The sequence below is a fragment of the Anser brachyrhynchus genome (genome assembly GCF_964034855.1).
Source record: "Anser brachyrhynchus genome assembly, chromosome: 9".
In the NCBI taxonomy this organism is placed as follows: Eukaryota; Metazoa; Chordata; class Aves; order Anseriformes; family Anatidae; genus Anser; species Anser brachyrhynchus.
Window position 1 is genome coordinate 7,269,236 of NC_137703.1, and position 26,642 is coordinate 7,295,877.

Below are 26,642 nucleotides of genomic sequence, written 5' to 3' on the forward strand. Positions count from 1 at the left end.
TTTTTAAATTAAAAAAAAAAACACCTCCCTTTCCCCTCCCCCCTCCGCGCATATTTACTTCTGGCGAGTGGGGGAGGGGAGGGCTCCTCTTTACACAAATCGGGCTAAAAATAGGTTATAAAGCAGCCCGCCTCGCCATGGCTCCTTTATTTAATTCGCTGCCAATGCCCCGGTTTATTTTATTTGTTGCTTTTTTTTTTTTTACCTTCTGAAATCCCTTAAAACGGAGCCCGGTGGGGGAGGGGAAGGCAGCGGCTCGGAGCTGGGGGGGGGGGGGGGGGAAGGGAGCTATTTGCAAAAAAAAATAAAAAAAACACCAACAACCCCCACACCCATCCCCACCCCCCCCAGCAGCGACACCCCCCTTCTCCCCAAAACCACCCCAAAACCAAAAAATAAACGCGGGGGGGCCGAGCTCCACGAGGTTTCACCCATCCCCCCCCCCCCCCCCAAAGCCGCCTCCGCCCGGTGCCCCCCGGCCCGGCCCGGCCCGGCCCGGCGGAGCGCCCCGGTCCTTACCTTGCGGGTGGCGGCTGCCTGGCTGCTTCCCCCGGGCACGGAGGCGAGAGAAATTCCCCCTTGTTTGTCTCCGCTCCCGTGGTGCTTGGGTTTTTTTTTTTTTGTTGGTGGTGGTTGGTTGTTTTTTTTTTTTTTTTTTATACAGCCATACGGACCGACATGCACATGTCTCTGTGTGTGTGTACGCACGGATATGTATAAGTCTTTTTTTTTTTTTTTGCCTTTTTTTTTTTTTAGCTGAGGTGTCCACAAGGAGGAAAAAAAAAAAAAAAACAGGAAAAAAAAAAACACACACGCACAGGAGGAAGAAAAAAAAAAAAAAAGCACCAGGCACCAAATAGTGCTGTGATATTCAATTATATCCCAAGCCAGAGAGCGGGGGGAGGGGGAGGGTGGGGAAAGAGGGGGGATTAGAGATTAAGTCCCGAGGAAGGAGGGGAGAAGGGAAGAAAAAAAAAAAAAAAAGTAATATCTGTGTGTGTGTGTGTGTGATTTAGATTGAGGAGGAATTGAGGCAGAATGTAAAAGCTGTTACTAAGGGAAGGAGCCAAACGGCTCGGAGCAGCCAACGGCTCGCAGACACACTCCGCGCCGGCAGAGGGTGGCCAGCCGCACGGAAATGGCAGCGGGGGGAGAGCGGCGGCCGCCGGGGAGGGAAGGGAAGGGGAGGAAGGGAAGGGAAGGGAAAGGAGGACGGCGGGGAAGGGAGGCAGGGACAGGGGAGGCCGGGCGAGGAGGAGCGGGGCCGGCCTGCTGCGGCCACGCGAACCCGCGGCCCGGCCGCGCCGCTGCGCAGGCGGGGGTCGGAAGCCCCCTTCTCCTCCTCTCTTTCCTCCTCCTCCTCCCCTTCCTCCCAGTCCTCCCCTTCCTCCTCCTCCTCCTTCCCCTCCTCCTCCTCCTCCCGCAGCCTCCTCGCCGCCCGCGCTCCCCAGGCCGGCAGCGTGAGGGGAGGCGGCTGAGGGGAGGCCATGGCGGCGGCCCCGGGGCCGGGCGCTGCGGCCCCGTCCTCACGGGGATTTTCGAGGAAAGCCTTTAATCGTGCCTCGCTGCCACTACGGCCCTGTAAATGCAGCCCGGACACGTCTCACTTCTGGCGGCTTCGCTTTTGGTGAGGCCTTCCCTGCTGGCATGGCCTTGGGCTGCCTTCATGCAGGGGTCCGGCGCAGCTCGACGTTTACAGCCCCGTTACTGCACCTACCCCAGTAATTTTATTTGCTGAATAAAGCCCTCCACAATAATGCGTCCTACTTGCGTGCTGATCTTTTTTAGAACATAAAAGCCATTTGTCATTTGTATCGCAGGTTTGTTTATTTTTTAAAGCAAGCTTTGTTGATCTAAACCACATCCATCGCGGGGCGGTCCTTTCCATCTTAAAAATGTTCTTGCCATAGTGCTTGGGCGTGGGTCCAGCGCGGGTGTGCTGCCACCGGCACTGGCAGTGACCACAAACGCTGCGCGGATCCGACTGCAGCACCGGGTGCCGCTCCTTTTCGTGCCAAGGCACCCCACAAACACGGGGCCAGGTCTGACGCTGCCCCAGCGGGACCTCCACATCGCCACGTCTCCACACTGCTTGCCTTCACGGTGCCTGGAAAAACCAGAGTGTAGAGATGGGCCACAAACGTAGCACTTTTTTATTATTTATTTTTAAATAGAGCTCAAAATTGCTGGAGAATCGTGCTAGCCCTATCTCTAGAGCAAGCAGATGGGACCCTTCTACTCCGCAAAACCTTGATGAGAGCAGATGGGTGGGCCTCTGGGTGTAGGATCACCTCACAGGGCTCATTTTTTTCAGGGTCAGGCCCGTACGCTTTTTATTCTTTTATGAAGAATAATATTTAAATATTTGCGGAAAGCTGATTTTTTTTCATTGCAAAATTGTTTAATTTTGAGAAAGATCTGAGCTTTCAGTCTGTTTGCTTGAAATTGACTGAATTATACATGGAAACTGAAGCCTCTCTGGAAGGCCAGGGAGTGTGTTTGTGACTGCAAACCCCTCAAAGTTCAATATTTCCTGATGGCCCAAGTGGGCAACTTTCTCTTCTCAGTGATGGTAAAGTAAAAGATGGGTTGAAAAGATGCAATTATTTTTGAAGACCATATCCAATTTCAAAATTTCAAAGAATGTTGTTGTCATTTGTAGACAAACCTGACGAGTTTGCTGAAGGTTGAGAAATTTAAAAGGGGGGGGGAGAAATGGCAGGGGACTAATTAACAGCTTCCTACGGGGTAATCTCAGATCTGTCCATGCTTCTAAAGGAGTTTAACCTCCTGATATTCACAATGACTTACTTCCTTGTTAAAAGAAGATAAGCAGTAACAGTGGGAGGAGGAAGGGGGAATGGGAGTGTGCACATAGCCTAAGGGAAAAGGGAAGATAAGGGACCTCATGTCAGGGAGTGTGGGACACCCGGCCCTGAAGAAGGATATGGGAGGGGCTGCAAAAAGTCCACAAAATAGCAACAGGAGGTGTGATGCTCAGGAGGTTTGTGAGAAACGGAGGAGGGAAAACCCCTCAAGTGTGCGTTGTTTGGCCCACAGAAATTACAAACACTGTCTTCCCATCCATCTGCCGAGCAGCAACAACATGCTGAGCTGAAGTCATCTGGCTGAAGGTTTCCATGGTCTACTGTTCACCAAATGTTCAGTCACGACTCCAGTGTGCCAGGCTTTCGCTTTTGCTGTTACTGTGTGCTGGATTGGGTGATTACCTGAGCATTATGCCCCAAATCTTATGTCCTGTACACTCTACAAATAACATATACAAATAATATCTACAAATAATAATTTTACCCTTTCAATTTTGTTCCTTTTTTTTTAAACTTTACTAAGGCCCCAGCTCAGTGAATACCTCACAAGGCCACACAAAGGCATTACTTCCCACGCCGAGCTTATGATTTCACATTTCCATTGCCCAAACATACAGCTGGGCACACAGTTTCTGGGGTGATTTCCAGAGCCTTGCAGGAGGGACGTTCTCACTTTCAAAGGTTTCTAAGAATGGGTGACGTAGGGCAGCTGAACAGGCTATGGAGCACGACAGGCTGTTCAGTGAATGATCTGAGCCTAAGGGTTGGCTGCAAATTAAGCCAGGAGAAACAAGTTTAAACAACAATTGCTATTGTGTTTCTGTTCCCAAAGTGAGAAAGGCAGGACCAAACCCGAACTTCTGGATGTAGAATTGAATTGGATCTGTAGTCTTGGTTCATTCACGTGTTTGAATAAAAATGGGCCTTTGTAGTGCTTCAGTAACACAGCTGCTCACTTTCCGTGGTCCTGTCACTCCAACTTTTGGGAAGTCTTCTCACAGCCACATTTGCAAGGTATACCCTTAAAATAGTTTAAATTACTTGTAACAGTGAGTGCTCGGCCTACTAAGCAGATATAAGCAAATATTTGCAATAACTGGACCAGTGTTTGCACAGCACCAAGCACACTGCCTGGACTCCATAAATAATAATACTTGGCACTCACAGAGTGGTTTGCATTTTCAAAGCACTTTAGTCATAACCCTTGACACCTATATGGCCTTTTACATCTTTACAAGAATTAATTAATCCTCACAGTGTCCTGTGAGATAGGTATGCATTGCAGTAATAACAATAACAACAATTAATAATTCATGTGTTCTACTCAAAAAATCACTTCAGGGATTAAAATGCATTTGTAATACTTGTTTTTTTATTAACATTTTCCCGCAAATAATAAAAGCCATGGTATTGTGTTAAATCTGTATAATATCTAATCATAAATCTTTTGCAGATTGGGATGAAACTAAAGGCTCAATGAGATAGCAGTGCGTCAATAGGAACTAGATTACTGACTTCAGAAAAGCAGGATCGAGCCCAGTCCACCACGCAACCTAGGTGCCAGAATGAAACTTCCCATGCATGGCAGCGCATAAATAAATAGCAGCAGACCAGGAATGTTCTTTGTTCATTTTTAGCTCCTGTTTATGCAAAGACTCCCCCAGTTACAGTAAGTGCGCTATGACCCCGTGCTATATGAACACAGCACCAGTGAAAAGCAGGCACTTACTGGGTGAGAAATGACAGTGACTCAGCTCCTCATTGTGCAACAGGGAGAGCAGGGACAAGTCTGGCCAATACCAGGGCAAACCCTATCCCTCGTAAAAATTACCATATTGCCTTTGATATGCAGGCAAGCCCCAGTCAAACCTGATATTTAAAAAAGCAGGACTGAAATCCTGTTGACTTAAATAGAAGAACTGAGCTGATCCCACCGTGGGCTGGTGGGCGGAGGAGGGACACTGCATGTGGAGAGAAAATGGAAGCTCACCACTCCGAAGGCACCGGTTTTATTCCTTCTGCAACTCCTTCCAGTGACTGCAGGAGAGGGTGGGCTGGGAAAGGGACTTGTTTGTGGGCAGGGAGCATCTTATGCCACTAAGTCGGTGTACAAATTGATTAGTAGTCAGTCGATATAAATGGTAAAAAAATGGAATGCTGGTGATTAGTGCAATGAAGCATTATTTATTTCCCTCAGTTGCTTTAAATGTATCGGACACAAATATGTTGTAGATCTCTGTAAGACAGAGAAGATTTGATCACAGAAAGGTTTCAACTGATGCTTACCTGCATCAATCCCAAGGACTTCTGCTGCCTGGAGTAAATGGCAAGAGCAGAGGAAGGGCCCGACCAGGGGAATGTTCTCTCGTTCACAGACAGCGGTGGAACTGTGAGGTCCGTGAAGCAGCTTTTTCAGAAATTTCACATGATCTATGCCACTTAGAGCCTGTTCAGTGCTGCTGTGAAACCACGGTGCTACGAGGCGTGGAAGAGGCAACTTCTGTGTCCTACAGAGCTGTGGTGGGCACAAACCACTGGTCCTGGCCATTCTGCATGCAAGCAATTTCCCTTTTCTGCTCTGAAAAGGGACCAGCAGCCTTATAAGCCACCCCCCCAAAAAAAAAAAAACTAGCCTCAAGATCATAAAAAACACAAGTTTCACACAATTGTGGAGGAGAAAAATCAGTGAACGACACAGAAAGAAGCTGATACAGACCCGACTCTGGAAAGCAACACATTCCCACCACGGGCTGAGCCCAGGCGGCGTCAGTAGTCCTGTGGAGCTGTAGTTTCAGGGCGAACCAGGGTTGTTTCCTCGAGTTGTGCTGCTCAGAGGGATGGGTGCCGTGACAGCAGGCGGGTTGTGGTAAAACAAGTGCTCTGCGAGCAGCCCAGTAACACAAGGTCGCACCGCCTCGACGCTCCTGCAAGTCGTGAGCTGAGATTGGGGCACGGCAAAGCATTTATCTGGGGGCTTTAATTGCTCTCAAAGGATTGCGTTTTTTCAGTTTTACAGTTAAATGTGTAAATATCCACATTCCTTAAAATGGCAAAAATTTTACTTCTCAAAAATGCTACAGAAGGCTCCTGTTAACTACATGGTCACGGCAAGGCTGCATTCATGGCAGAGTTGTAACTCCGATCTTGCATCCTACAATGGCTGAGCAAATCCAAACATGTTTTATTTTAACAACATTACAAAAAAGGGTGCGGTGCTGGCAGCTATCACACACCTCTGAAGTTTCAAGCAAGACATACCTGGCTGCAGCTCGAGATCAAAATGGATTATCTCACGGGGCCAGGATGTGGTTGCAAAAATTCAGCATTTTAAGTGCCATCGTGATTCATAATATTATCTGCATTACTTGGCATAATTACTAAATAAAAGTACAAGTACAAAAGGTGCAAAATCTATTAGATATTTACCTTTATCTCTGTCACATAACGCTTTGATATTTCCTTGCAGTGCAAGAACCCAGCCAATCTGAGGAGGATTCCTCTTGCTGATATTTAAGCCCCTGCTTCTCTCTCATTATACCAACATTGTTCTCCTTCTCCATGCGAGCAGAGGACTGGGAGCCAGGACTGTTTGCTCTCTAATCAGAGTCCTGAAAGACTCCTCATGTGGCCTTCAGCAAGCTGTTTATTATCAGTGCATGAGCCTCCATCTATAAAGAGAGGACTAACACGGCTACTAATGATGATGATATTATTGTTAACGCATAATTATCTAATCTCACAAGAAAATTGGGAGGGTAAATTAGTGTTTATTACAAAGTATTTTAAAGATGATAATATTATTTATACGAGGGCTATACTTTAATATCCGGAGGACAGCAATTGTTGAAAACCACCTTCTAATTAGGTTTTGCTAATGATAGTATCAAAAAGGTTTGGAAAAAAATTATCAATAGGTACTTTCAAAAGTCCCTTATTTTTCTTGTATTATTGGTATCAACTGCTTTCCTGTAGATAGCTGCCATATCCATATCTAGAAGACATTGAACATTTTCTGGTAGATTACACCTAAAATGAATGAACTACATGGCAGGGCCAAAGCACACCCTGCAGTTTATTAGACAGCTTGCTGCAGTGATTAAAGTCCTTGTGAAGTAAATAGAGTTTTTTTTTTGTTTTATTTTATTTTTACACCTCCTTCCCCTCACACCCTATTGAGATATGATTTAATCCTAGATCTGTCTTTCACTGATGTGCTTAACACTCAGTTAAAGCACACCCTGGCACGGTTCAGGCTTTGTTTTATACAGTCCCTTAGCTTTGAGACAGGGTTTGCAGGTACTCAACAGACCACGGGATCAACACGAGCCCAACCAGAAGGATGACTTTGCTTGGGCCTCCTGGCTGTCCCCTTTTTTTTGGGGAATTTTCTACATTTCTGGAACATCCATTGCTTTCAGCTTTATTCTTGAGGACTTCTGATAACGTATCAAACTCCTCTGAGCCAGTTATAATCTTCATTCACAACCTCCAATGCGCACTGTGACAACATTAACTGTGAATTGCTGCAGTAGATTAAGCAGCATATTTCCACAAAACATTTCCAATACAAGACCAAATTTTATGAGCTGTGTGAGCATTCTGTGTAACATTTCTAGCAGGTACATAAAACACTCTAGGGTATATATAGAAAGAGACATTTGACTTTGTAGACCAGTGCTGTGTGTATTAGAAATAGCTCTCCATCTTTCACAGTGCTAGCTAGATGTGTGGCATAACATGAGACCAGCAGACAGGAAAAAAAAGGACAGAAAAAAACTAAAGCACATGGTGGAAGAATGAACTGAGAATTATTTCCTCAGCTGAGCCAATATTTCCTACAACACGGCTTTCTGTGAGTCAGCCTTTTTGTGCCACGGAACTTAAAATAGCAAAAGTGAGATAACAGTAGGCTCGTTGGAAATAGAAATTTGCAAGGGATACAAAAAATAGAGAACAACTTTGGGACCAAGAGAGTGGCAAGGAACGTGGCAGTGATCTGTTGTTAATAAATGACTGTAGGAATATATCAAATAATCCTAAAAAAAAGGTGATATTTAGCTGAGATTTTAAGACACGGAAAATCCCAGGGATGTGGGAAATCCGCCGCTGGGAGGTTCAGCAGCTCCTCCATTCTTACTGCACCGAGGGCACCAAGTTCAGCACCGTGACTCCTCTCTTCCTCCCTCTGACAAGCCAGGGTGGTTTCATCCCAGCCCCAGAACCTCCTTTAATTTTGCTTATGCTGCTGAGAAGCCCTGGGCCAGTGCTGGCAGAGAGGAACCTCAGGCAAATTCCTCAGTGATTTCACACAGTTCAGGACAGGGATTAATAAACGTATGTAGAGGAGGGAGAATATTTCTAGAGGCAGAATGAAGCATGGGATGGGCCGGCAATTATGCAGATTCGTTGGCCGCATCCCAGCCCTTGGTGGTTCTTCAAGGGCTGTGCCTGCTATTTGAGGCCAGAAATTAGTTTAAAGCCTGGATGAAAAGCGTCTCCCACCAAACCCCTCAGCTTCCCCATTTGCTTACCTAATGTGCTGCGTACCCGGATGAAAGCGTTCCCACCAGGAGCAAAGATCACGCGCCCGCCTGCCGTCCTGCGCCGCCAGGGATGAGCCGTGAGCACGCCAACGGGGGCCCTGCATCATGGCCTGTATGGAAGTGAAGATCATTGTAAAAACGAGAGCAGCACCAGCACGACCCCTGCCCCAGCAGTGGGATGAGAGCAGAGCCCAGCCGGGGCCTCGGCTGTCACCCACAGGGACCTTGTGCCACGTACCCCGGCTTTCCCCTGTGCCAGGGCTGCCTCCTGTTACCTGCTTAACGAAGTCTCCTCTGCCCGTGTCCCACTTGCTCCCAGTCTTTATGGCCAATTCCTTCCCTTCCCCTTCTGATCATTTGCTAGCCCAGCTGAACAAGGGGGCTTGCAAAGCAGCAGCGTCCCCATGCAGGTACGTGGCATTTGTCTTTTATTTTCCATTTCTTCCTATCAAACACGGGGCCCGCTCTGCGAGGCGCGGGGCAGAGGCAGCTGCAGCAGCCGCATAACGTAAGCAGAGCCGAGGCGCGGATGCTGCCCCGGTTTACACAGCAGGTTATTTTTAAAGCGCAGAGCAAAAGCTCTGTCTCTGGAGCTCCGGCGGGGCTGCGGCTCAGCGCACAGGCAGGCTGCTCTGTGCAAGCGCGTCCTTCCCCTCCATTGTTCAGGAATTTTTATTTTAAAGCCTACGAGGACATAAACTTCATTTACCACATCCTGTCATTAAGCAGCTGTATTCCGAACAATGAACGATGACAAACCAAAGCAACAGTTTTAACCAAGGCAGGATTACACTTGGCATTGCTGTTTGTTACGTGGCTCGCTGGACAGCAAGACAAATGCGTTCTGCTGCTGCCCTGCCCTGCCGCCAGCTCCGTCCCTTATTAATACATAAGCACAGCAGTGGAGGGAGCGCCGCAGCCAGCACAGCTTCCCTCAAAGCAGCCGCAGGACGAGACCCAGAAATCAGTGAGGTCTGGGCAAGGGAGGGCTGAGGGACTGCAGCTTTGGGCTGGATGTTTGGTGTCTCTGGGCCGGCGCCGACCTCTCAGTACCTGGTGCTGCAGCACGAAGCCAGAGACTCGTGGGAAGCACTGCAGAGCTTGCGGCTGTCCCAGCCCCGGAGGGGACAGCTCACTAAAGCAGTGTAACAAAAGGCCTGCTCCATTGCACTGCTCTCCACCAAATAACGTGGACAAGCGACGAACCCGTGCCTGATTCATTATCACACCGCACTTCCAGAGGTTGAAGCAGTATCACACTTTGCTCGCGCATCCCTCTCAAGTCTCGCTGCTAACGATGATGCATTGCTGCTAACAGCGATGCCATTTAGAAGCTGGAGGGACAAAAACACTCGCTGAGGATGCTGCCAACTTTACACAAATTGATGCGAACATGTAATCGCATTGCTGTGCCCGCACGAACGTGGTACTTGTAAACCGAGAGGCTCAAATTGCTCGACCAGCCGGGGCCGGCAGCTCGAGGCAGGACGCTGCCGGGGATCGCAGCATCTGCACAAAGCAGGAGCCCACGAAGCGCTGGCAGCTCTTGCCACCAGGGCAGCCTTTCTGCCTTCCCTCTCCTGCAGGCCGACACCGATTCCAGCCCCCACCGGTCTCCTGTGCGGCCAGCTCCTTCTGGATCATCTTTCCCCGCAAACACAACGTACATTCAGCTCCGGTCGCATCCGTAGCCAACGTGAAGTCAATGGGATCATTCATGCTCTTACAGCCAGGCACACACTCAAGTTGTTTCTCTGACGGCAGCCTGGGCTGGTGCTGCTGCACGCCTCTGGGCCCTGGCAATTTTAACATTTGCACGTACTCCACCTCCCCGAGCTCCGCAGGACTGCTGTAAACACAAATAATGGCAACATTAAGGCCGTTTCAAGTCCAAGATTGCAAACGGTATTTCAGCTTGCTATTGAGCACCTATTTATTCATCAAACGCATTAGAAAATCCATTAAGGAGGAAATTAAGGACCTAGAGACCTGCACCAGCATTCAAACCTGGTGTTACAGCCACGAGCTTCAAATATAGTTCAGTGCTGGCATTTCATCTTGTCCGGTGAGCCACTGGAGTTGGGAAGATCCATGATGGGACAGCAAAGGGAGGTCTCCCAAGGCTGGTGTATGTACGGATACATGGATTTTGAAAGCAGGAGCAAAGTGCAGCAGACCTGGCTCGTAGCCCTGTCTGTCCTGCAGGTACAGCAGGGGACAGGGATTTTCCCTGCGATGTTACGGGAAGTTGTGACTCAGGGCAAGACGACGATTAGTGCCGAGCACAGCAAAGGTCAGGCAGCCTGGGACGGCGCCAGGAGGCTCACGCACCCCTCTCTGATGTAGAAAGGCAGCGGCGAGCCCGAGATAGCACCAGGAGGCTCGATCAGGCCAGCAGCACCGCAGGCAGACCCCAGGAGCTGGCGGGCCAGGCACCTTGCCGGCGTGCACCAGACCCGTGGGCATCGCAGCGTGCCCAGGGCTCCTTTCCATTCTGCCAGTGCTGCACTACAGCAAGGGCAGGTTTTCTGATGGGACTTTTTATCCCAAATCTCCTCTGAACAGCTGACGGCAGCCAGGCTTCCCATTTGGGGATTTGCAGCCAGCTCCGTGGAATGTTTGAGCGCCGGTGCTGTTGTATTCACATACATAAATCTGTATGTGAACTGTGTCTTCGCGCTGCTCCATTTCATTAAACAAGCTGAACAATTCAGTAGCTGTTTTTATGCCTCCAGGCACTTGGGTCATCTTTGATTTTTACTCATCTCAGAGTTCACGCTTGCAGTTAATGGCTTTCCTCACGGGCAGGACCAGGAGAGCAAGCAAAAAGAAATCTGCCTCGCACCTTGCCACCAGCCACCTCAGCACCAAAACCCCAAACGTCCACCCCAAGCCTTTAGCTCCGTGTGACGACAGAGGCCAGGCCGGATCCTTCCTTCCCCTGCCCGAGGTGTTACACTGCTCATCCTTTCCTTCCTACCAGCAGCGGTGCTCGTTCCCTCCACGCCCCAGCGAGGCCACCGATGTTCCAGCCCTCTGTGGAGCCGAGAAGATCCCGACCTTTGGTTCAGTTCGGCAGCTAAAACCTTGCCACGCGCCAAATCCCCATCTGTTCCAACAAGGCCTGCAAGAGTTTTGCAAGCAAATAACATAGCTGCAAAAAAAAAAATCTAATAAACGCTGTGCCCCCCCCTCCACTTCACACAGGCACACACAAAGCGCGTTATTCTAATTCTCCACTAAGCTTTCTAACTCCTTGTTACATCATACGATATAATCAGCCATTTGGCCCTGAGTCAGTGTTTCCGTGAAGCAGAGTCAGTAGAAAAAGCTTTCAAGGCACTGGAATTGTTTTTGCTTCTGTAATGCTTTAAAAATGCTATATCTTGGGACCGAAGAATATTCAGTGAAAAGGCAGCGTTTCTGGACGCCTTTCAGTTCTCACATCAGAAATGCTGGCATTGAGAATAAAATTGTTCCCATATTTGAGCTTGGTACCAAAACATCAACACAAAGTTTTTGTTTGTGAGCTTTACAAAAACAGATGACTCCAGGCTTGGCTACATTAACCGTGGGTAAATGGAAACAGGCAGGCGGACCGTCCATCACCCCTACCGCTCTGTACAAACAAGAACGCGTTGCTGTTTACCAGCGGTCAAATTTGGGCCCGTACCAAACAAAAGCAACTCAGACGGTTGCATGCACAGAGCTCGAAGCCCCGTTAGTGCACGCCCAGGTGCTCGCGGGCACTGGCTCTGCGTGCACACACATCGGCTGTTCTGCCTAAAGAACATTTACCCTATAACCAGGTCCCAGAACTAAGAATGGAAGAAACCTCGACCAAGGCTTAAAGTGGAGGCTGCCCCTCCTCAGAGCCAAATGGGGTGCAAGAAAACCAAGCTTGCTCTCTGCTGTTTGCAGCAATGGTGCATTCTGCTGGACTCTCAGTGCCCTTCCCCAGCTGACGGGATCACCGAGCAGGCACCCAGCTCCTGCAGCCCTGGCTGCTGCCCGTTCTGGGGTCAGCCCCCATGGTGCTGAGCAGCACAACCTGAGCCTCTCCACGCAGCGAAAGCATTCGGATTCACAAATTACACTTTGCCCAAAGTCCAAGGACCAAAAGTTGCCTAACCCCAATGTTTTCCCTGATTTTAATGACCTACAAATCCAGGAAATCAGGAGGGGTCAGTGGGAAAGAGGAGCAAAGCACATGGCTCCGGGCAGTACCACCAGCTGCGGGGGATCTGCCAGCACTTGGGCTCATGTCCCTCTGGGGCCACCTCTGCAGGGTGGCTGTGATGCCCTCAGGACCCACGGAGAAGAAAACCCCTCCCGTGCAGGGGAGCTGTTGCTGTGCCAATTAAAGCATCCAGGGACGCACAGGAGAACCACAAGGTACCTGCCTGAGAGCTGGCGGGCCTCGTGGCACACCAGGCATCGCTGCTCCGGCACCTCTCATCCACCACAGAGCGCCGCAGGATAAGCGGGATTACCCCTCTGCCTCGTGTTGGTTCTTTTTATCTGCTCTGCATTAAATTATGCGACTCCTAATTTGACTGCACAGGCGTTGCCCAAACCCCACTGATACCAGAGGAGACCCTTCAGCTGGTCTAGGGATGCAGCCCGACTTCTCAGCAGGCACGTCCTGGGAAGGAGCAGTGGAAAAGATTTCAGACCAGCAGCAGGGATAGCAGCACGCAGGCATTTCAGAGTATTTACGTCCATGCTTAGCCATCCTCTTTCCCTCCCTTTATCTGTTTTTAGAGGCCATCGCGAAGCAAGAGAGCAATTTTTGCATTGGTTACAAAGACTACATGACACCAGTTGGAACTGCTGACAGGTTTAAATGTCATCTGAGAACAGGAGCAGGGAGAAAGGCTGCGGTGTGAATGCTAATGGGGAGCGGCCGGTAGGATATTGCTGGTTTGGGGCACTCGCTGAGGGGGCACGGAGGCTCTCCGTGTTCTGAAGTGATGCACACAGCCAGCGGGAACAATCTTTTCTGACAATATTGTGGATTTTTTTTCCTCAGCTAAAAATCTTATGAGACAGGCTTGCTTTCCTATGGAAACTTAGTGTTTTTGTCTAACAAAAAACAGCTCCTAGGCCCTACCTCATCCCCAAAGTGGTGCAGTGACTGGAACATTTTGTTCCTGTTTGAGAGGACGTTGTGGGGTAGCACGGGACAAAAGGCCAGGCCAGCAAAGCCCCCCAGAGACCCCCTTGGGTAAATTTCCAAATCAAAACTATGAGCTCTGAATGGAAAGTTTTTTTTTTTTCTCCCCAAAAATCTTTACATTTCAACTTTTCAGCCAAAACTTTACATCCTCCAGTTTAAGCCTGGTAGAAAGGAATGCTAACCATTTCTCCTTCTTCTTGGGGTAGAGGTGATCTGTGTGTCATCTCAAAAAAAAGATATAAACAGGGTTTATTCTAAAAAAAATCTCTAAGCCTCTTTTTTTTCTCTGGATGGTTATTGGTAAGTTTTAGCTGCCGCTTACCTTTTTAGTACTAAGGGGGAAGTTGAACGGTTTTCTAAGAACTTGTTAAACCACCAGTGAAAACTAGCATTAGAGACCAACTATGGCATCTGAAAATCAGAAAATAGCTTCTTTCCAGCTGTTTTATCAAATAATAGCATATAGCTGTAAAATGCAATTATTGCACAGCTACCAAAAAAAGTTTATGGAGAAAACAGAAGTCTGAGGTGTGTTTTGGGCAACCACAGGTGTGCAGAGCCTCCCTGTGAGAAAGGAAAAAGAAAAGCCGAAGTTTGCCCTGAGCTACATCAGAATTTCTCCGGATTGCCAGAAATGAAAACTGGAAGAGGTTGAAAAGTTACGTTCCCCGTGTTGGATGGAAATGACTCCCACGGCGGGTAACACCACGGCCATCAAGCGCAGCACAGCAGCCCGCGTTGCCTCCGCCTGCCCAGGAGCCTCCCTGCGGAGGCCAAGCCCGCTCCTCGCCGCCGACCTCGCACCACGGCCCTTGCGGCTCCGATGGCTTCCAGCTGCCCTGGCCGCTCTCCAGCCTGCAGAGGTTTTCTCAACCTCAGCTTGGCTGCAGGCCCGCTGCTTCCCCGGCCCTCAGCGCCGCCTTCCGTGTTTGCGGCCCCCTTAATCTCCTCGTGCAACAGAGTTGCTGTGGCTTTCCCCAAGCTTAGCCCTTCTCCCCGAGCCTCTCCACCTCACCGATGACCCCAAACTCAGCACCCACTCCCCCAGATAACAGTCGAGGTCCCAGAGCAGGCTGCTTAGCTCCAGGATGAACACCTCTGGTTGGACCAGATGATCTTGGAGGTCTTTTCCAACCTTAATGATTCTACGATTCCATACGACCACCCCATTTCTGGCATGGGCTCCCAGCTCGCGGCTGTTGGTCAGTTGCAGCCCGTCCCTTGCATTGCTTTTCCCAGCTGCACCCCAGCACCGTGGCTATCCCCAACTACAACCTGCTACAACAGCAGCTCAGCACCAGTTCAGCACCACGGTGGAAGGTGTAGCCAAGGAGCAGAACAAGGGCTTTGTGAAAAACCTCATTGAGAGAGGGGCTGTATTTGCTTCAGTGGAGTCATTTTGGAGCTACAGTAGAATAAATGAGACTAAAACCTAGTTTAGCTGTTAAAGCAAATGTATCCGACATTGACTTCAATAGACTAATTCCAGATTTATATTACACTGAACGTAGAGGCAGTGAATAGACAGTGTGATGATAATTATAGAGAGCAATATATAAAAACAAATCACCGTATTAGAAGAAACAAATAGATCCTGGAGAAGTGCCATGTTTTTAAACGGGGCCACAGTGACTTTGGCTTGTCTCTGCCCATTACATCATCCTTATGTCCAGTCATTTGTTTTCTATATCTTAATCATATTGAGAAGCTCAGGCAGAAGAAAGAAAAAGCAATTATCTTTCTCTTTTTAATGGAATGGTAAGTTTAAATAACAATAGAAATAATGCTGGGCCAAAGAAAAGCCAAAGCAATACCAGGGGAAATACAGATTCAATCTGACAGCCTCCACAGGCTTTCAGAGAGCTTTTTCTCCTGCACTGCAGACCTCTCACCCTTAGTTCCTCTCCCCCCTGGTTTCCCAAGTCCACGGAAAGTGAGAAGTTAAAGGTAAACATCTGTGCCTGCTTGTTAATATTTCTTCTTCCCCCCCATACGAGGCTCTTACTGTCGACAAGGGCACTGCGCATATTTCACTCCTAGAGATCAAGCAAGGATAAAGGGAGTGGTTTCCTGCTCCGACAAGCAGCCCCTGCCAGCAGTGTAATGCTGGTTAAGCACAGCTCTCCATCAGCTCCAGCATGAATGAAAAGCCGGAGCAGCCCTGGGACACAGCAAAATCTCTTATAAACCAAGACAGCAAGCTGACCTCGGGCTCAAGTCATGCTCTCAGCACCCACACAGCTCAGATCCCACTGCAGAGCGTAGCCACAAGGACCCCAGTGCTCCTCCACCTTGCCCATACCTCGGCACACCCCGTGCCTCCGCTCCATCCTCCTGCCGGCCCCGGGCATCGCCTCGCCCCGGCGCGCACCTCGCTGCGCTGGGAGGTGAGATCAGCCACATCAGCCCGCAAGACAAACATCCTGACAGATCTCGCTAACATTTTCCACCGCTTTCTTGTGCTCCATTAGCTCTTGTTAGACCGTATCACAAAGCGCTCGCCGTAATTAAGGTATTGTGTACTTTCACACGCACAGATTCTTATAATCCCTCTGCTCCTCTGTAAACACAGTCAAAATCGCAAGCCCAAGGCAGTGAATGGGCTTGGTGAATACACGCTCTTGGCAATCAGAGAGTTTTGGTTTGTATTTTCCTCTGTTCCTCCCACCTCTCTCAAGACAAAACATGGCGATCTCCCTTGTAAGGGGCGAGGCATGAGCAGAAGGGCACAAACCCAAGTCTTAGCCCAGTTGAAATCCTTGACCTCAAAAATTTGCCCACAAGGCCTGGGGACTGAGGAAGCCAGCCACATGAGGAGAGGAGCTGCCCTAAGTTGATGAGGGGAAAAAAAAGACAAAAGCACTGTGAGCAAGGAAGCCCTTCCTGGCAGGAGAAGCTCCTTGCCATGAGGACTGATGGAGAACAAGTCTCCCAGAGGAGCAGCAGAAGTCTTGTCCCACCAGCAACTCCAGCATGGGGAGCGCTGCAGCCTACCTCATGTGGCTTCTCCTGCGGCTTGGGCCTCCATGTGAGGAGAGCTCACAAAGCCTCACTCCACCTGGAGTCACAAGGAGCTTCCTCACACACAAAGCCATGGGTCTGTCAGACTCCATGCTCACAGGACACTTCCAGCTTGGAGAGGCACCTGCATGCCCTCCGGCCTTGTGCCCCTCACGGTAACAAAGCGCTGCTCCCCGTGGGACATGATGGGCACAAACACAGCACCGCCGGGGCTGTTATTCCTGGTGCTGCAGTTCAGACAGGCACCTCCAGCATTTACAGTGGGCTACAGCAGTGGTTTTAAGCAGTATTGGGACTTAGGAGCCATTACATTATTTTGAAATATGCACACTGTTGGTGGATGCTTAAAGCCCTGCTCGGCTATGCAGTGGCATAAAGTTAGTATTAATTTCAGCTCCGTAGAGGAAATTGAAAATGGTGTTCTCAAAATCATTATGGTGAGTGAAATTCAGCAATAGGGGAAAAGACAGCCTGGAGGGAAATAAGAGGAAATTTACTTCAGGTGGCTGAGAAACCCCACAGGACTTGTTCAGCTCAGGCCCAGGGACACAGAGGACAGCAGGAGCAGCACTGTGGGGTGCAGCAGGCTCAGGCAGAGGGGCCCCAAATTGCAGCACCTTTGTCCTCTGCAGCTGTGTGTACATGCATACACACACAGCACACAATACATATAGTATTTACATATACAGAATACATATATATATTTATTTATATATAAATAAAATGGCCCACCTCAGCTGCCACCCCAAAACATTTCCCCTGCTGACCGCACATGTCCCAGCCTCTTAAGAAAGAGCTGTGCTGAACCCAGACGACCAGCCCTCTTCTGCAGATGCAACGGATTCAAAGTCTATGCAAGTGAGCATCAGAAATAAGTGGGGCTTATTGAACCGAGATAAGTTTTTGGATCTCATCCACACAGAAAGGAAATACTCTGAATTCAGCAGAGAGCTGACTCAGACCTGCCCTTTCAACCTCATATCCTGACATTACAACCTACCTATATAAAAATCATCATCATCATAAAAAAATCTCAAATCTCTACAGGCTTCTCTGGGCCTTCAGCAAGCAGCTGAACCAAGCCCAGAGAAAGAGGAAAAGAAACAAAACCCGTGCATGAAGTGATGACAGAAGAAGCAGCTGTCCTGCTCCCCAAACCCCAAGCCCCCCAGCTGCACCCTAACAGCTGCAGGGAAGAGCCGGGGGCTTGGGGCTCCTTTCAGCCGGCCAGATGTGGGGCCAGCCCAAACAGGGGTGCAGCAAGGGGTCCGCCACCACCACCAGCCATGGGAATGACCTGCCATGCAAGCTCCCGGAGGAAAGCAGCAAGCGATCGGTGGATTTTCTTGCTCTCTACAAGGATTTGCAGGAACGGACGGCTGGCTTGGTATGGCTGGCATTAGTTTTCAGATGTATAAAATTGTGCTGGCAACACAGCTGCCCTTTATTTAATACAGACTGTGTGTACTCCCTGCTCTGGTCTGAGAGGAGAAAGCATTACCTCACCGACTGTATATAATTTCTCAGATCTGACTTCAATAAAAATCCTAACACCTGCAAACTTTTTAAACAAATCATGTATATTAGGGTAGAAAACCCCCCACACATTCTTGTGAACTAGCAGCCATGCATCTTGAAACAAAATCCTCCAGAAGACATCTGGTAGATGTTGGTGTCATTATTACAACGCTCCCCTGCTGTGCGAATGGCAGCGAGCCCACGGACCTGCTCCACAAAGGCAACCCTGTAGCTGGGGCTTTCTTTGCCATGCTGAACTCCCTGGGAATCTGACGGATTGCTTTCATGAGCGCCTTAAAAATAATGATAAAGCTTCTGTTTGTAAACTTAGAACAGAACAATGGGAGCCAAACCGTGAGCCCTTGGTTCGCTTGCTGCTGCGGGTGCTGATACAGCTCACGTTCCTGGGGACAGGCTCTGGGAAGCTGCTTGCCCTCCCCACCTCAGCAATAAAACAGTTTGTACCTGAGCTCTGGAGCAGCTGAGCTAGGAGCTGAACACTGGCTGCATTGAAGGCAGTGTGTTTTCACCGCTTACCACCAGACCCGAGGCCCAGAATCACACATGTTGCTTAATTCAGATGTGTGTAAGCTGATCTGCTGTAGCAGGTTGTAAGAAAAGGCTTACTCATCTCAGAAAAAGCGTGTTTTCTCTCCCCCCAGAACTTCAGGACACAATTCCCTTCCCGACAGCAATGTGAAAGAACAAGGAGAAATGGTGCAAAACCCCTCCTCTGCAACGAGCCCTGCCGAGCAGAGGCACACGTGCAAACCTCATGAGCAACCTTTGTTCTGGTGACATTTCCAGCCCAATCACTAGGTCAAAGCGGGCATGGACAAGTTTAATTAAACATCCAGACTGTCTGGTATTGCCTTATTATCACCTGAACCTTCCCACTGCTTCTCGAGTGAGACCGGAGGCGCATAATCCTGACAGCGAATTAACAAGTTTATCTTGGTTGATTGACCCAGACTTTGGAGCCACGGGAAGAAGAACAAGGGCTTGAAGTTCAGCAGAGCTCGGTGCCAAGTATCACTCCTAAATGACACCCCAGAGTGCAGCAGCAGCACTTCGACTTTTCTTACTCAACGTCCTGTCACAAGCAGCCTGTGCAAGCCATGCAAATGCTGCAATTAGTATCAGAGATAAACCAAATCCATTAGTAGATGGAAGGGGAACTCAATCTGTTTTACAAATGGAAATGAAGTAGCAGCCTCAATTATAGGATTTTTAAAAACATGCAATTTAGCAAAATGTTGATTTCCTTTTCGTTTACTTCGTTCTTTGTCTTCTAGATACTTCAGCTCAAGTAGCAGCCAGTATATTAACCGACCAGATTTTGGCAACGTATTTAATAATCAAGCTCAAATAAGTGCTCTTAGGAAATAATTTTATTTACAGTTCAGCTGGGGAAGAGTATTAAAACTCCAGCATTTGGGGAAAATTGTTATCACACAGTAATATATTTTAAAGGCATTTGGGCTGTAGAAGACTAGTACTAGTGAGTCAGAGCACAGCATCTGACCTTTCAGAGAATTCATCGTCTCTTTGGGATGCAGAGAGGGATTCAACAGCCAGCTTTACCCAGCCAGGGTGGGCAATCTCTGCCAGCACCAGAGTTTTAGTTCCTTCCTCCCCTCTCTTGCCTCCCGAGCTCCAGCAGGAAAGTTTGGGGGTTCCTGGCAAACAGCAGAGCTGCTCCCAAGCCACCAGACTCCCACCTCAGTGCAGTTGCTTTACACGTGGACATGTTTTACCATTCTGCTGCAGGATTAGAGTTTGGGAACACCGCATGCAGTTATTTTGGCGTGTACATGCCTGCATTACTTTTTTTTTTAATTGATCCAGCCCACATTTCTGCTTAAATAATTGAAGGTGCTCAGCATTAAACATATTTTGTCATGCTTTGCCCATGGCACCTTTCCCACTCCAAACTGTTTGGAATCTGAACAGAGACTATGCATTAACTAATTAGATTTCTCAAAACAAAGGTTAATTAGTCTGTTTATTTTGGATTATGTATATATTGAATTATTAAACACTATATGGTAGTACTTAAAAAAAAAGGATGAAAGGAGGAAGCATTCCTAAGTATAAGGACGAGCTTCCCCAGCTGCACACGCTGCTACTTTCTCCCTTTCTCCATGGGTTCAGCGTGATGCTTCTCTGATGGCCTCTGCTCACGGTTTGCAGACTAAAAGCTGGCAATCTGAGAGGAAGGTCCAGCAACCCTCCACAGCAGGTTGGGGCCATTTTATGACAGTGCACAGGGGAGTTGCAGAGAACCTACATCTGCCCCAGGATAACATTAGACCAAAGGCACCGAAGGAAGTACGCTGGTAAAGATCACCCGATGGCAGTTTTTGCCCCTACACTGCCCCCATTCTGGTAACACGGAGCCACGCAGGATACACTGATAAACATCTTGCAACACACCTGAGGTCAGAAACTACAAGCTAACACCAGCCACATGTTTACAGCAGGTAAACACCCAAATCTGCCCAGAAAGGAGAACACACAGGGCACTATCTTAAAACAAAGGAGTCCAAAATTCTTCCTAACAGCTTGTGCTTATTGCGTAGGGCAATACTCCGTATAAACTTAGCCTACAGCAGCAGGAACAGTGTCAGACTTACCTACTTCAGGCATTTCCAGCATGCCTATCATGGTAGTGTATAACATCCATTTTATGTGAGGAGCCTCAAGACTGCTGACATGAGACCTTTCCTTCATCACCAGGACATCTCTATATTCAGCTTTCTACTAATTTTCTATACAAATATAGTTGCAAAATGTGTTTCTCCTTTGAGAGCACCCTCTGTTGCTTCAGTGACCGATAACCAGCTTGACAGCCCAAACAGGAAAAGAAAAGAAAACTCACGGGCAGCCGTCAGGTGAGGGATTATCCCCGAGTTGTCCTTATCCAGCACCCAGACTACAACCGAAGCAGTTTCTCTGCTGCTGCTCCACACTGGTATAACGTAAACTTCAGCATAGCATTGGAGCTGTAGCGCCCCAGGGCTCAGACACGCTCTGCTGCCACTTGCAAGGTGGCTGAAGAAGATGTTGCTCTGAGGATGGGTGTCAGAGGCAAAAACAGGCCAGGGCCTCCCTTCCTGCTTTATCACCTTGTGCTTACTGCAGCCCTATTAGGAGAAATCCGAGCTGCACCTGACACCTTCGCAGGAGGCACAACTGCCCCCAGGTGCTCGTTCTTACCCTGATGCCCAGTTCTGACCCCTGAGGTCAGGATTTGTCTTAGGTCTTGAATCTCTGCCTTGACCGCCCTGTTATTTGCCATCAGATTTTTTTCTTGTTCAGTACTTGATCAGGCGGCCAAAATGAATAAACTCATTTTACAGCCATTGTTTATGAAAGAATAAAAATAAAATTGTTTCTCTGGTTATATTTTTTTCCTTAATTTAACATTTCTTCAAATGCATTCTGTTATGGAAATATTCTTTTTGCAGATCTAATTAAATTACTTTATTGATGGGCCTTATACCAACACTGGTTTTAAAGAAGCAAGGCCAAAACTCCTTTTTTTTTTTTTTTAAACTCAAATATTTTTTTCCTGCTGTAGAAGAGAAAATATATCTTAGAATAATGGGTATCTCAGAAATCTGATTTTATTCCCTTTTCTTCCTTCCTGATGGTCTTATGCTTCACATTCATACCCTTTGGGAAAATTGCCTGGGAAACTTTTCTGATGATATGTTGAAGGTCATCTACAGTAAATGCGATACAAAGTGAACCCAGATCTCAGGCTTTGCAAATGTTCATTATGTAAATTGCTGGAGCTGTGAAGATGGAAATGAGGCATACAGATGCTGCTATGCACGAGAAAGCGGAGGGGAAACTTCAGATTTCCCTTCACTATACGGGTAGTTGGTCTCTCCAGGCGCTCTCCTCCCTGCTACACCGCTGGCACGAAAAGGTCTCGGATTCTCTCTGGGTGCTGTTTCAGAAACGACTAGCTCCGTGGTCCTCAACACAGGTCAAGGATTAGGGGCACAGCTTTATATTCTTCACACATCAGGGGAGAATCCAAGGCCAGCTGCAGCCTGGATGGGAGGAGAAGGGGAGGGTGTCTGTGTCTGTGCAGGGACACCACTCGCCATGGGGCAATGCTGGGGGGGGGCGTACTTCTGGGGGCCACATCTTCCCCCCGCTCTGTGATTCCTGGCCAGTATCCTTATTTCTGGGATTAGTCTTGTTGATCACCGAGCCAAGACCAGTCCGGGTGAGGAACGGATCTGTGCTGTGAATTGCAGCGCAGAGAAGCACACGTGGAGGAGATAAAGATTCAGAGTTTGATTTCACGCGTCCCTGGGTGTATCACTTGGAGGCCAGATTTTGAAAGATGCTCGAGATCAGAGGATGGAGGGAGAGAACCAGCTTTATTTCCAGATATATTCCTGGGCATGTATTTCAACAGGCGATGGGCATCTTTGTGCTTTTTTTTTTTTTGCTTTTATTTTCTGAAAGCACTAAATGCCCGTGGGTAGCTGGTTTCATCACATATTTCCATCACTACCATTTTCCCACATGGTAGCTGGCCAGCACGCATTTAAACATCAGACCTTAAATTGTACTTCAGTTCCGTTCTGCACCTGGAAAGAAAGGAGTGTGAATCTTCCTCTTTTCAGTTCTTCCCAGGTCTTGCTAAGGTTTTAAGCACAACTCCAAGTAATAAATACCAGTAAGAGATACTCTGGGCCTGACTTTGAGAAGTGATGAGTACTCAGCAGCTAATGGGAGCTACTGATATTTGGCAGCGTTGAAACTCAGCTGCGGGGTCTCGAATTCAGTTCCTCAAAAATGAAGGAATGAAAAACTTGAGACTTCTTTTGGTATTTTTGGCTCGAAGGCTCAGCAGGGAAGCTCGGATGCAGACGATGGGGTGGAAGGACAGCGCAGGGACAGATGCTCTGCAGTCAGGGGACTGGGACCACTTGGGGCAGATCGAATGGGAGAGAAGGGCTGAGCCTTCCCCTATATCTCAGCATAGATCTGCTCTGACCTGTAGCAAAAAGAGAAGGAAAAATAGGGGACGAGCAGTGAGACAACACTGAAAGGAAAATTCCAAGTCCCTGACCCTATGACACCCTCACCGTTCATGGTAACAGAGCAAAAAGCAGAGGAAAATGATGAAACTGCCTTGAAATGGAAAAAAAGAAACAAACACGAAGATTTGTTGAGTCACACAACAGCGTTCACATCAAGACATTCTGCTAGCGACTGTGCTAAAAGAGGAGATGTAACACGTTCTGGCTTGGCTCTTTCCTTAACAGCAAGATTGATTTGCATTCACACATGGAAATCTGGTTTACAATAAGGCTCTCCTGCCCCTCTCTTCCTTTCATTGTTTCTGTCATGTATCTTGGCTGGAAGATCTGCTCACAGGGAAAAAAAAAAAAAAAACCACCACGCAGACCCAGGGCCCACCGTTCCCCTCCACGCACACGTCGGATCTGCTTTTTGCAAGGCTGTTTGGAGAAGCACGAAGGTTTTGTCCGTGGCCCCTGAGCTGCTGCTGGGCCAGGGCAGCGTCGCCGTGTTCGGTGGGGATCGTGTCCTCCGCCCGGCGCGGGTTTCGCAACGCCTGTAGGAAACATCTTGCGCCGGCCTTGATTTATGCAGAAATGTTAGCTAATCTCTTTTATGTAATCACTGATAGCTGTTCATGAAGGCGAAGTCCCCAAAATGGAAGGAATGAATTAAAAGAGACAGATGTGGTTTGGCTGACTCCTTGTTCTGATTACAGCCTCAGAAATAACCTACTTAGCGTGTGCTGATTTATGCAGGGGCTCTAACTCACTGCACGCCCACCCGGGCAGGCACACATGGGTTATTTTCTCTTCAGCCTGGTTTCACAATCTGATCTCACTCACGCCAAAGCCACTGTAATTGCTCCAGGTTTATTCTGCTGAAATGACATCAAAGTCTGGTCAAAAGTCACTTAGGTCTGGGTTTTCATTTACCCCGGATCCCCTTGCTTGGCACCACTGCGGGCTTTGGGAGCTGGAGGCATGCCAGAGCGGGCTGCCTTTGGTCCCCCAGAAGGGCTCAGAGAAAGCAAAACCTCTGGAGTACTTCTGCAGCACCTCCAGATTTGTACCCCACAGAGGGCAGCTTAAAAGCCAACCCGGAGCTCAGCGACCCGTTGGGCACCAGGAGCAGCGATGCTGCTGGCTTGCTCGGGTAGCTCTGAGGCAGAGCCCAGGTTCCCTTCCTCCGGCACAGAAGCCAAAGGCTCCCCTGCCATTACCGACTGCAGGGGTAGCCGGAGCAGTCCCCGGGGCCTCGTGGAGTATTATCCAACGTTATACAAACCGAGCGCTGGCTGTGTAAAAAGGGAAGGATTTACATTTGGCAAACATTTCCAAGGAGCCAATATTTCCCTGTTACTTACCCATGGTTTGTGAACACAAACCTCACACAGCTGGTACCTCCGCTAATGATCCCATTACAATATGTATCGAGCTGATACCCGGTGATATCTCATTGAGGTACTCATCCATGTCGGAAAGGATTTGTCCATAAAAACATCTCCTCTCGTACCGTCGTAGGATGCTGCATTCATTCCCGCTTTCCCTATCATCTGATGCTGCCTAATCCCACTCAGTGACATCAATCACAGGGGGAAAATAAGACAATTAACTGGCAATTAATTAAATTATAAACTGTAAGGAAGAGCAGAATATTTGTAAACCTTAATAGCCTTATTAACATGCCCATTACAAGCTAGCTGCGCACTCGTAGGGCCACAGATGACTTTATACACACATGACACCGCACGGGCTTTAATCCCAGGCTAAGAGTTGCTCACCTGGAAGGAGCCTGCCCAGCCTGTACGGCCCAGCGCAGCACAGCTGCTTCGCACCTTCCCTCCAGCAGTAGTCTGGAGTAAAAGGGCACCAGCCCCACGCCGCACCGTGCTGCACAACTCCTGCATCATGGGGAGCCCAGCGGCGGTGCCCCTGCTCTGCTCAGGCTGGAAAGGCAGGGAGGTGGCCGTTTTCTACAGAAGTGATATTTCCTGCACAAAGCTGGCCCCTGCGAGGCAAGGGCAGAGGGACTGGGCTCAAAGCTCCCGCGGAGGCCCAGCAGATAAGCAGGCACGCGCGTGTTTTCAGGCAGTGTTTGCTTTCTTCAAGAAAGCTCCTGAGTCACTCTGTGTTCTGCTGGTGACAGACTCCTGAAAGGAGGAACCTGCGTGCTGACACTGCCAGACCGTCTGGGCGAGTGTTTTAATGCCTCCAGTAACGACGCCTGACCTCTGTTTACAAGTCAGAGAATCATGACAGGATGAAAAACAAAACAGCAAAGCAACCCGTGAGTGCGAGCATAAAGCTGGAGCCAGCCCTAACTGAGGTCCTGGGACCTACGGCATTGCCGTGGTCATTTCACCACAGCATCAAGGCACAGTGCTTGGGTCCCCCGTGTGTAACCTTCACGGGCGAGTATTCGCTCTCCATCATGCTATTGCTGTAATATTTTTGTCTTGGAAAGGTGACTGAATCTAACATTCATTTAACCCTTGACCTTTTCCAAGTCTCTTCGTTCCAAAGGAAGTATCTTGCGAAGCGAAGTGGGAGAACGACCTACTAAAGCGGGGAGATCCGAGTGCAGAAGACGCACTGAGCTGTAAATCAGGTTTGCCCCCCAAGGCAGGCCTCACCTAACGAGGCTCTGCCATCCTCCCTCTCAAAATCAGCTGCATCCCAGACCTCAGCTGTGTTAACTCTGGTTCCAGTCCAGTGTTATTTCTGTAACATGCGAACTGGGATGACATGCACCCAGCCCGTTCGTTTATTTGCGGAGCGTGGACTGCTGACCGATAGCCAAGTGCTAATAAAAGCAGCGCTCTCCCTCCTGTGCCACTCCGTGCCGTGTACCGGAGGCAGGCCGGACCTCTGGGCATACCGTGCTCGCTGTGAGCAGCCCGGGGTCATAAACCAGCAGCAGCTGAAGATTTTCATTCTTAATTTCGAAGGAGCCGCATCGCCACATTGTTTTCTCTCCCAGCTCGGCTCTATATTTAGCTGGGGATTCTGTCCTCGGCGTATTCTGTCAGGGAGGCTGCTCGCTAACGCTGCTCCGCTGCCTGTGCGCTGCCCCCCTTGTCGCTCCGCCGGCTGCTCCCGGGAGGCACGAGGCAGACAGATGGGACAGAAGCTGAGAGGTTTCGTTCACAGCTACAAGGGAGGAGGAGGACGACGAGCACTTCCATGCCCACCCCAGGAGCTGCGGTGCCAGGGGATGGCTGGAACTTGACGCCTGCCGGTGCTGGGATCCCCCACGTCCTCCTGCAGCGTTCGGTGTTCAGTAACGTGCCCGGCGAGGACGTTACAGCGCCAAGAATCCCAACCAGACGGGACATCGGTCGCTTTAAAAATAGCCCACGGTGAAGCTCCAGGAAACCGTGATGACCAGGGGCCAGACCCAGACTTGCTCACCTCAGCTCACGTCTGGGGTAATGCTGACCTTGGTGGAGTCGCACGGGGCTGGCAGTGAGATCAGAATCTGGCCCAAATCACTTGGCCTCCT

General features: G+C 49.0%; 2 protein-coding genes across 4 annotated transcripts in view; both read right to left on the reverse strand.

Annotated features, from left to right (window-relative positions):
• TBL1XR1 (TBL1X/Y related 1) overlaps nucleotides 1-1,072 on the reverse strand; it is a 111,589-nt gene extending 110,517 nt beyond the window's left edge. For both annotated transcript variants that reach the window (XM_080603935.1, XM_080603936.1), the window contains exon 1: nucleotides 520-1,072. The gene's annotated coding sequence lies outside the window, so the exon portion shown is untranslated. The remainder of the gene's footprint in view (nucleotides 1-519) is intronic.
• Nucleotides 638-26,642, reverse strand: LOC308199584 (uncharacterized protein). Of its 2 annotated transcripts, XM_080603942.1 has the most exons (5): nucleotides 20,971-26,642; nucleotides 9,425-11,525; nucleotides 8,360-8,481; nucleotides 5,115-5,425; nucleotides 638-3,596 (listed from the first exon to the last, which is right to left on the reverse strand). In XM_080603942.1, exons 2-5 carry the CDS (start codon nucleotides 9,590-9,592, stop codon nucleotides 3,586-3,588), a joined length of 612 nt encoding a protein of 203 aa, XP_080460068.1. In that variant the 5' UTR covers nucleotides 9,593-11,525; nucleotides 20,971-26,642; the 3' UTR covers nucleotides 638-3,585. The 2 variants fall into 2 exon arrangements, with proteins under 2 accessions (XP_080460068.1, XP_080460067.1); XM_080603941.1 differs by lacking the exons at nucleotides 9,425-11,525; nucleotides 20,971-26,642 and adding an exon at nucleotides 15,853-16,571 and having other exon boundaries at nucleotides 638-2,107.